Source organism: Hippichthys cyanospilos, chromosome 13 (assembly GCF_059441005.1).
Source record: "Hippichthys cyanospilos isolate Australia breed blue-spotted pipefish chromosome 13, RoL_Hcya_1.0, whole genome shotgun sequence".
Classification (NCBI taxonomy): Eukaryota; Metazoa; Chordata; class Actinopteri; order Syngnathiformes; family Syngnathidae; genus Hippichthys; species Hippichthys cyanospilos.
Genome location: NC_142381.1, coordinates 1,935,549 through 1,946,241, shown reverse-complemented (window position 1 = coordinate 1,946,241; position 10,693 = coordinate 1,935,549). Strand labels below are relative to the sequence as shown.

The 10,693-nt window shown below is 41.3% G+C and overlaps 1 protein-coding gene across 2 annotated transcripts; it reads left to right on the top strand.

Moving 5' to 3' along the window:
* Nucleotides 1–397: 397 nt before the first annotated feature.
* nxf1a (nuclear RNA export factor 1a) lies at nt 398–10,345 on the top strand. Of its 2 annotated transcripts, XM_088430970.1 has the most exons (23): nt 398–544; nt 721–811; nt 1,336–1,386; nt 2,515–2,728; nt 2,904–3,063; nt 3,148–3,231; nt 3,343–3,447; nt 3,945–4,025; nt 4,331–4,400; nt 4,547–4,635; nt 4,738–4,845; nt 4,923–5,032; nt 7,568–7,604; nt 8,045–8,113; nt 8,205–8,260; nt 8,345–8,452; nt 8,567–8,625; nt 8,722–8,837; nt 8,917–8,959; nt 9,114–9,192; nt 9,628–9,810; nt 9,893–9,953; nt 10,043–10,345. In XM_088430970.1, the coding sequence occupies exons 1-23, from the start codon at nt 518–520 to the stop codon at nt 10,079–10,081; spliced, it is 2,040 nt and encodes a 679-aa protein (XP_088287096.1). In that variant the 5' UTR covers nt 398–517; the 3' UTR covers nt 10,082–10,345. The 2 variants fall into 2 exon arrangements, with proteins under 2 accessions (XP_088287096.1, XP_088287098.1); XM_088430972.1 differs by lacking the exons at nt 398–544; nt 721–811; nt 1,336–1,386 and adding an exon at nt 1,038–1,263.
* The last annotated feature ends 348 nt before the right edge of the window (nt 10,346–10,693 follow it).

Here is a 10,693-nt window from a genome sequence, read left to right as displayed (position 1 = left end):
TTTTAATTGCAAATGCCCGTTTTAAACACGTGGTTATGCATGAAAGCAATACAAAAATGCGACGTCAAGTGTCACGATTAGGGCTAATTGCTTACACATTTGGGAAAAAAATCGATATATATAATTACTACTATTTAAAATAGATGACAACGCAAGAGGATAGTTTTTTTAAATACATAAATTCATCCATCCATTTTTTTCAACGTGTTTAAAACAAAAACATTCGAGTTGACAAGAGCAGAATTCGTTGCTTTCTGTTTCAAATAATGTTAAATTGAGCGCATAAAATATTTAAATGCGTTCTTAAAAACTAGTTTTTTCCCATACATTTTCGATGAAAAATATAGTTTGAGACAAGATAACTCGGCGATGACGTCACATCATGGCGCCATTTTGAGTTTCGCAGAAAGAGAAGTGACGACGCGACCGCATGAACGTGAGCGGTGGCTAAAAAACGACGTTGTCGTTTAGTCGTTTCGTCGCGTCACAAACACGAGAAGAAATATAACAAAAAAATATGTGGACAGGGGTGAAAATGTTCGTGGTGAGTTCACAAATGTGCACAGTGAACAGAATGGGCCGAGGTGCGCAGGGCAGCTAAAGCTAAAATGGCGAAATGAAGTCGGGCCTTGTCAAGAAGCAACCTTTTGCCCATTCTCATTCTTTTTTTTTTCCAGAAACGACACTTTTGTTTTTGCAATTTTGTTTTTGTCAATGTAGGTAAACCCGGTAAATAGATGTGCGCCATACGACATGGACACGCAGTGGAGACGTGTCCCCAACCTGCAGGTGACACGAACCCTAGACCGCAGTAAGTCGATTTCGACCATTTAACTCCCGTTAATTCGGAAATATCTACTTGGAGGCTTAAAAATTACATATGATTAATTTATTATCAATGTCAAGTGTATGCTTTTGTACCGTAACTTACGTGACTGCGTCATTACCAGGGGGCGCATGCGCAAACATGTTATGACGTAACTTGTAGTAGCCAAACGTAACCCGGAAGCTGAAAGTGAACACATCCTCCATTTTAGTCTCGAGCCGCAGGCGGCGAAGCTAACTGGCTAAGCTCAGCCGTTAGCGTGGCGACGGCCCACTGCGCCCTTTCTTCTTTGTTACCTTGCCATTTGGATTCGAAAATAAGACAGGGCACCTCGCGTTACCAGCCAACCTTCAAACAACGTCCAACGTCTTGGCTGTTTTGGATTATTATTTCATAACTTCCACGAAGAAAAATGGCGGAGGGTGCCTATTACTTCGGTAAGTAATGTGTCACAGCATCGTTAATCTTACTTCGTCTTTCCTTTTTCCCCCGGCGCCTTGTTTATTCAGGCTCTATGCTGACAAGGGAGGTTAGATGCACTGATTTCATGACTTCAAGAGGTAAAACTTTTTCATTCTCGGCCTCTTTGATCTTCTAGTTCTATTTTTGGACCACATTATATAATCAAGGTTTGTAAGAGCGAGTTTGAAACCAGGAATCGCTCTGTTAAGTCACAACGCATACTTGTTTGGTTAGATCCATATTTGCATACATTTAGAGTCTCGGGAACTTGCAGGCGTTTCAAGGCGGCCACATTTTTTACGTGAGATTTTGAAGCTAATCGCGTGCTACTTTCTAAAGTGTGCAACAAAATAGTTACTCGTTTTCATAATTTCAACTTCTAGGTCGCGCTATAGCATTCTTTATCATTGCATGATAATCCCTTCAAAATCAGTAAACAAAATGTTTATTAAAACTCATTTAGTCAAACAGTTCATTTTGTAGTTGGTGTGGAATGCCATCTTATTAACATGCTGGCCTGATCCCCTCATCAAACAATTGACGGATAACTAGTTTTGAATGCATATGTGCAGAAATTAGTTAACTATTGTTATAGTTCTAGTGTGTTGGTCGTGAGAAATGGTTGCATTAGCTCAGTCATAAAATGGAAATTTGCAATATTGTCACATTTAGAAAGAGATGATGTGAAGACACACTACATGCTCGTGATTGTAGATTGGGTAAGAATAGCCTCATTTCATTAACGTTCTGAATTCATCCTCAACTAATTATTCATTAACTGGTGCATAACATGAAAGGTGTACTAACATTGCCTTGTTTAATAAACATAACCAACACGGTGCATGAACTCAAAACAAATCAGTGGAGGCTGCGTTGAGCCTCTGAGACCGAACAAATAAGGTTCAAATGAACACAGGTTAAGAACCACTGCTTTAACTAGTTTTTTAATTTCAAATGGGTTGGTAGTATCACAAATTATTTCAATATCCTTGTGTTATTCAATTTAAAGACAATATGCAATTTTGTCACACATTTCGAAAGAGGCATTAAAAAGGTCCACAAGAGGCTTGTGCTTGAAATAATTTATTAAATTTCTTAAGAGGCTTTCAATTAAGATCAGTCCAATTCCTCATTCTTTTGTTTCTAATTTTTATTAAATGATATGCATGATTTTTGACCTTACCATTTGATAAGTACACAGGTGGTAATAACTATTTATCTTTCAGAGCATGACGACCGCACTGCACCGAACAATCGCAACCGCAAAGGCAGAAGTTCCAATAAAGGTCGCTCTCACGAACGCTTTCGACGAGACCGGCAACGTGGCGGCCACGGACCTGGCGGCTTTGGGGGTCCGGGACCGCGGTCCAGACTTGAAGACGTCGATGGAGACGTGACAATGAACGACAGCAGTCAAGAGAGCAACAATCAGAACAGATTGTGAGTGTGACTGATTCACAGTCTGTTTAACAACACTTAATATCATAGGGTCAAAGGCAATTCATTAAGGTGTTTGCAAAATGTCAAATTCACATGCACGGCTGTATTTTTGGCAGAGATAAGACAGCATTTTGGATCTTTTAACTTATTTTGTTTGTAATCTATTTTCATCCAGCACCCCCTACGGAAGGCCCTTTCGAAAAGACGGGCGGGACAGACGACAAGGAAAAGGAGGAGGAGGTGGCAGAGGAGGCTTCAGAGGAGACCGGGGTGGAGGTGGTGGCGGTGGCGGAGGTGGTGGAGGCCGAAATCGTTCCACCTGGTACAAAGTTACTGTATGTATCACTTAAGTTCATAAATCTTTTTTTTTTTTTTATGCTATCAATCTTCATGCCTCTGTCAATCATATTTTTCCCCAGATTCCTCATGGAAAAAAATACGACAAGAAATGGTTATTGACTGCACTTCAAAACATCTGCTCTGTAACTTACACGCCTGTTCAGGTGAGGCACAGTTTTAAATGTTAGATTTGGTTACACCTCACCTTATTGCTGTAATGCATAAACTTTTTGTTTACGAGTTGTTTCTCGTTGCGTCACGCTTTGTTTTTACAGTACCACGTTGACCATAACAGAGCCCATTTCTATTTGGACGATGCCACGGCAGCCACTGCTCTGCATAAATGCTCCCACAAGATCACCGACACAGACGGTTACAAGGTGTCAATTTAAAACATCGCCTGTCACAAAACCATTCCTACACTAGTAGTTTGCAACTTTTTTTTAATAACATAATGTTCCTTCTGTGAACTGTTTTTTCTGCAAAGTACAAGTTAACTAGCACAAAGCATTAATGGCCAGATGTGAGGAAAAAGTTATCAGAGTTCTGTGCCGCCCTTATCAGATTTAAATAATGTTTAGATCTACAAATATAATAGGTTTTGTTTTTGTTTTGCAAAGGAGATAGTATAATGCCATTTAGCAATGTTTTAATTTGTTCTTAATTTGAAAAGAAACCTGTACTATTTCTCACAGCCTTTAAAAAAAAAACATTAAATTGGTTTTGCTGTTGCCTGGAGAAATCCTTAGAAAATTTCACATTCCCCCTCAAGTGCTTTCATGTACTCCCAATTGAAAACTCTTACTTCACAAAAAAAGTGTGAATTGAAAACATTAATTGGGCCTTGTTTTACTGATGTGACGTTTCTTTGCTTCAGGTGGAAGTGCACGTCAATCGCAGCAATCCACCCAACTTCCTTCTTTCTGACCTAAAGCCAGAAGATATTGAGCATTTGAAGGTAAGTTTAAAAGACAATTGTTATTCCTTGACACGTTTGAGTAATGCAAGAACTAGTGATCTACTTATTCCACTTTTTTCCCAGAAAGATTTGAGTACTTAATATTACTTGATATATTTACATCCTGCACATTTTAATTGTCTTAGCCAAATGTCATTAATAAATACAAAACACAAAGTTTGAACAACCACATTCTTGCTTTACATTTCACTTGATTGTTGCCTGAAATGCAAGGTATTTCAGATGTAAATAAAATCGTTTGGACAACTGAAGTCACATATTCTCTTAATATGATTCTATAACAGCAATGTATGGCGAAGCGTTTTGACGGATCCCAACAAGCTCTTGACTTGAACAACATCCGAACTGACCCTGGTAAGTATACATTCACAGTACTTTGTTGAAGCATTATCATATTCTTCAACACAGCTATCATTGTCTACTGTTTTTATTTTTCTGCTCTACAAAGGGCCGTTACTATTGCTGTGTCTGAAATGTGAAAGTGCATTTTATTGTTACAGACCTGGTCTCTCACAATGTTGAAGTCATTCTCAATAGGAAGACAAATATGGAAGCCGTCATCAAGATTATTGAAGAAAACATTCCAGAGGTGTGGTGAAAGATTTATATAATAATAAATGTTATGTTAAAAATTCACACCATCGCCTATCAAATGCAAAAATGTGTCAATTTGCTGATCTTGTTTTGCAAGCTGGCCAGCTTGAACCTGAGCAACAACCGTATCCACAAGCTGGATGATCTTAGCGAACTGGTTACAAAAGTGCCTAATTTGAAGAGCCTCAACCTTTCCCACAATGAGGTGGGTGTCGAATATTACCACATTTGTTTTTGTTGCATATCTGTGTCCCTACTGAATATCGCTCTGTTGCCATTTAGCTCAAGTTGGACCGGGATCTGGACAAAGTCAAAGGTCTGAAGCTGGTGGAGCTGTGGCTGGTCCGGAACCCCTTGTGTGACTTGTTCAAGGACCAGGCCTCATACATCAGGTTAGTTGAGCATTCTGGGGGGTGAGATCATCATTGCGCATGGAACTCAAATACTATAAATGTCTGAGCCAGACTGGCATGTCCTCAAGTGCGTACATAGCCCCCAAAAAACATTGTTGATTAAAAGATGCTCGGTAGCCCAGCAGGGAAGGATGACTGGATTGGATTGAACAGAGCCGACTGATTCGGTTAATTCCCTGTTTGTGCATAAGGAGATTTTTTTTTGTGTAGGATCTCGCTTGGTTCCTGATTTACTTCTTAACAAAGTCTTTAACCCCCCCACGCAGGTTGTTTTGTCATCTGTCGGTTCACATTACCTTCCTCCTGCACTTAAACTGCAGATATGTTTCTTACTGTCCCGTATGTTGATTGAAAAATCGCCTCTATGCTATTTTTTTCCCCCCAGCGCATCAATTTGGCCAGCTGTCTCTTCTTTTCCAACTGAGTGTGTGTATATGTGTGTGTGTGTGAGCACATCTTTTGTAAGCTCTGCTGAGGTTCTCAGGTGTGCTGTGCCCAGCGCTCCCCCTGCTCAAATCCCTTGCAGGCATCCCATAAAAGACCAAGATATCTTAGGCCTGTTTTTGTAGATTAGACGGAGGGTCGCGTTACATGGACTGCAATGGCAAAGAAGATCTTGTGCAGCGCTCCACTACTGTGTTGTGGTTCTGCGTATAAGAGAAGAGGCATGGACCTATCCGTATGGAGGAAGTAACAAACAAAAAAATGCACGGACAGTGCTTCCCTTTCGACAACTAACGATTCGCCCACTCGGCTTCCCTCATCAGGCGGGTATGGAAGGCTGGTTAGCCCATGACGGGTAAGATCCCACCTCCAAACTTTGGGACAACCTAAGGCAGGCACAGTCACGATTACTCAGCCTCAGTCCCGGCGTGTACGGCCTCACGCCACCAGTGGAGGAGCGGGACTGCTCAGGAGAAGCCGATGGGCGCGGCGAGGGCACACCTTCGTCAAGTGGGGGGTGATGCGCCAACCAGCTGGCTCATCATCGGAACAGATGAAATTGCTTGAAAGAGCCTCGGACAGAAACATTCTCAACTGGGTCTTTTTGTATTACCTGGCGACAAGAAGTCAAACACTCCCTCTTCCATGCTGCTGGTGATTGTGATCAGAGGCAAAAAAAAAAAAAAAGTCCAATCCTGCATGGCAGGATATCACTAGTCTGATCTCCTCAAAGGATTTGGCAATGTAGGATTTTGCTAATGTTAAGATTGCTTAGTAGAATTTGTCTCATCAGCTCCTGTGGGGGGCTCGTTCTTATGGCGGACGGCAGGGAGGGTGCTGGGTCCAGCTCACGCTGAAACCGTCGTTCTCTCGCTCTTTTTTTTTTTCCATCTTGCGTATAATCACGGAGCGACATGCCTCTACCTCTGAGTTCTGCTTCACTGCTTCTCCTCACTCTCTTCTTCTACTCACAGGTCTTTGTGAAGTACACGCCTTATAGCTGCTTCACATTTGTTTCTCATCGGTTAGTCTGAGATTCAACACAATACTTTTTTTTGAAGGAACGCTCCGGCAGATATCCAGTACAGTCTTGTCATAGACTGCCCCTATGTGTCTATTGCGTGTGTTTGTGTGTGTATGTGCTTCTAGAAAAGTGTGGTTGTCACTTCCCCATGTCCGTATTGGGGGAGATGGTGAGTATACCTGTCTGTGGTAAGTGCACATGGGGGTGGGAACAGTGTCGCTGCATGGGTCTTAATGGAACACGCGTTTGGTATCGTTGCGGAAATGTACTACCGGTATACATTCACATGTATGATTAGGTACAAAGAAAAGCAAGTCAGGAAGCATTACTTTGCAAGCTTCCGCCTCATTTGCTTGCTTCTCTGACTTTTTCATGGCAATAATCTCGGACTTTCCCTAAATGCCTAACAAGCATAAAGCATAGCATCTTACTATCATAATATTTGGGTGAGAAACTTTGGTTTGATTACTCCCTCTTCAGATAAGATAGATTGCTCTTATCAGTGTGGAATTACAGCAGTTCCTTTTGTAACTGCGGTGAGAGAACAATCCCGACTTTACGTGTTCTTTTTTTTCGTCATTAAGATTATGTATTCTATTTTGACCGCTAGTCCTCTTCATTGTCAAGAATTGTGGTTGAAATGGACGCTTTCCCAATTGACACACTACTCAAGACAACTTTCACACATGCTTGTGGATACTTTAGATCAACTTCAATTACCTACTTAGCAAGTTTTTTGGAATGTGGAATGATACTGGAGTACACATGAACATCTTCGCAAGCACAGAGAGAACATACGAACTTTACAGGGAAACTCCTGAGGCCAGAATTAAACCAGTTCAAATATTTGATGACTTTTGATACCATCAGTTTCCTGCAGAATTAGCAGTGTAACATCTTTAAACTCGAGTGGCTGGAGGCACACAGTGATATCAAATAGGCCTACAGGAGGTGGCTACATGCACAAATAAATGCAATTTTATTGCAGTTGTTCATTTTATGATGATGATGATCTAATGCCTTTTGGGTTCTTGTTCCCGTGCCAGTGCTATGCGGCAGAGGTTTCCCCGCCTCCTGAAACTGGTGAGGCAACTTTTTGATTTAAATTTGTATCCCCACTTTGTGCTTGTGTAATTTGTGCTGCTGTTACTCAAAATTACTCAAAATGCATTGGTGCTTTGAGATATGAGTGTTTTACTGTGCGTCTTTCGGGGCTTGATCCATCATTTTTCAGCCATGTACCCCACAACGTAGCAATGTTGCTTCATGTTACAATTTGTTAGCTCTTAATTTGGAAAGAAAAATGTTCCTGTCAAGGCATTTAAAAGCACTAAATTAGATTTCCTGATAGCTTCAGAAACCCTATTAAAAACCTCACATACCCCTGTCATAGAATCACTGCACCGCCATAATCCTAACACAGAATTGGAAACTGGTCTAATTTCTTAACGCACTCTCTTTCAAGGCACCGCTGCAGATTTTTCAAAGAAAATTTCCAATGCTTCCTTTTCTGCCCCCCTTAGGATGGTAACGACCTTCCTCCGCCCATCGGTTTTGATGTGGAAACGCCCACCACCATCCCCCCCTGCAAGGTTACTTGTTCTGTCACACGCAAAGTAGTCATAGACGTAACTTGACAAGTGGAAGTCTGACCGAAGCGTTCATTTCGCTTTGACAATCCAGGGAAGCTACTTCGGCTCGGATGAAATCAAAGGCCTCATCCTTCGGTTCTTGCATCAGTGAGTTTTGAGTCGGACAAATCTCAAAACGACAAGGCCAAGGCACAACAGCGCCTCAATTCGTGATTGTTGTGATTGTGTCAGGTACTACAATATCTACGACTCTGGGGACAGACAGCCTCTCCTGGATGCTTACCATGACGGCGCATCGTTGTCCCTCACAATACCGTTCTCCAACCAAAACCCTTCCAGGTAAAATGCCAATAGAAAACAGTAGCATTCAATATACTGTGCTGTAGTTTTGTTTCTTGGTTTTAACGCTCATCTGGAGTTCCTCACCTGCCAATGCGGCCTTTGTGTGTGTAGGTCAAGTCTGGGAGAGTACCACAAAGACAGTCGAAACCTGAAGCGGATCAGAGATTCCAGTGAGTTCTTGCTTGTTCAGTTTAAATGGGACTTTGATGATAACGCCGTGTAAAGCTTTCCCGTGACCTTAACGCGCGGAACTATGGCGCTTCCAGCGATGCGCTTCCGACTGCTGAAGCACACGCGTCTCAATGTGGTGGCTTTCATCAACGAGCTGCCCAAAACTCAGCATGACACCGCCTCTTTCACCATCGACGTCAATACCTACACTGTGAGTGCTTTGCCTGGTTGGCCCTGTTATTATTATTTTTTGTTTTATTTTGTTTTTTAACCACTCCTTTTCTCTACAGAACACACTACTGTCGTTCACCGTGAGTGGAATCTTCAAAGAAGGTGAGAGCCATTTTGTTCTTTCTACCAAGAACAAAATAATTTATTTGAAATTTCATTTATTCCGGCTTACATGCACAATAGCAAAAGACTAAAGTTGTATATTTTACCCTAAGTAGGAGTTTGTTCTTATGTTTTTATAATTATTTTTTCTTAGTTGCAGTCAATGGGAAATCCCGAGACTCCACCATGGCCTTCTCTCGAGTTTTCATCACAGTCCCCGCAGGAAATTCTGGGTAAGCCGTCTTCTGCCATACCTAATTTTCTTGCGCACTTAAAAAATGCAGAAGTGTTGCAATCAAATAAATGATGTATACTTCATCAAATATGGTTTGGAAGCAAAAATGAAAACAGATGATATCACACTATCTTTGGCATATATTATTTATCCTCTGCAAAGAATAATACTACAGCATCTTACTGTATTTTGCCTGACTTCATGGCGCACAAGGAGGAGCAGCACAATGTCCATTCAATTTAACCAAAAACTGGCAGAACTGCTTAGTGTTTTACATTTATTTTTAATACCATAACGATATTTATAGTTTACAATCAATGTGTACTGTTCACACATATGTGTGTATTTAAAAAAAAATGGAAGGCTGGGACCGATTTCCATTATTTTCAACGGGTAAAGATCATCTGACCACAAAAGCAAACGCTTTCCGTAGCCTGTGCATCGTCAACGACCAGCTCTTCATCCGATTGGCCACGACGGAGGAGATCCGCAAGGCCTTCGTGGCGCCCGCGCCGACGCCATCTTCCAGCCCGGTGCCCACCCTCACCGCACCTCAGCAGGAGATGCTCACGGCATTCTCGCAAAAGTCGGGCATGAACCTGGAATGGTCCCAAAAGTCAGCGTCTTCATCTGGAGTCTTGCAATCGTTTGCTCGGTGCCGTTTTCCTGCGGCTAAACGCATTTCTTCTCCGTCGCAGGTGTTTACAAGACAACGAGTGGGACTTCAACAAAGCGGCACAAATCTTTACGCAGTTACAGGTAACAAGTTAACTTTTGATTCATTCGCATTAGGCAATTTTTCCTGTGAGAGTAACACTCAGTTTTTTTTTGTTTGTTTTTTTTTTCAGACGGAAGGAAAAATCCCTGATGTTGCATTCATCAAATAAACCTTTGATTCATACCTCCAGTTGAGAAAAACAGTTTATTTTTTACTTTTTTTTTGTTTTGTTTTGTTATTTTTGCCTCTTGTTGGAAATAAGTGGCAGGAAATGGTGGAGTATACAGTACAAGTTCCGTTGGCGTGGTTTTGTTTTAGCAGCCAAAGATGTCCGCAACTATTTGGAATTCAGAATTGTGATGTTTTTCATTACTATTCGTTCTGTATAGAAATATTGTTTCCATTGTAATAAAGATTTGTTGCCAGTATTTGATATGGTGTCTATTTTATTTTTGTACGCAGCTAATGCATTTTGTTGACTGTTGCACTTCTTAAATAAAATGACTTGTCTGGCAATCTGAACGTTGTCATAATTGTTCAGGTGTCATGTTTTTGCTTCTTTTTTTTTTTTTAATCACCCATCACTAGCGCATGCCTTTTAATCCCGGATAAAGGGCAGCAGGTTGGTGCAGTCAGGTTTGTGGGTCAGTGTTACAGCACAGGAAGGATCGCTCCATTTGTTATCTTATGCCCATGTGTCCACTGCCATGAGAATCGTTAAAAAGTGAGATGTTTTCTATTAAATGTTGCTATATCAGTGTGGTATTTCCTTTAAAAAATA

Excerpts from the sequence above, each read along its gene's own strand:
- nxf1a (XM_088430970.1), top strand. The coding sequence starts at position 518 with ATGTGGACAGGGGTGAAAATGTTCGTG. Across the intron at positions 3,064-3,147 it reads CCACCTGGTACAAAGTTACT|ATTCCTCATGGAAAAAAATA; the intron begins GTATGTATCACT and ends ATTTTTCCCCAG. Across the intron at positions 8,261-8,344 it reads ATCCTTCGGTTCTTGCATCA|GTACTACAATATCTACGACT; the intron begins GTGAGTTTTGAG and ends TGATTGTGTCAG.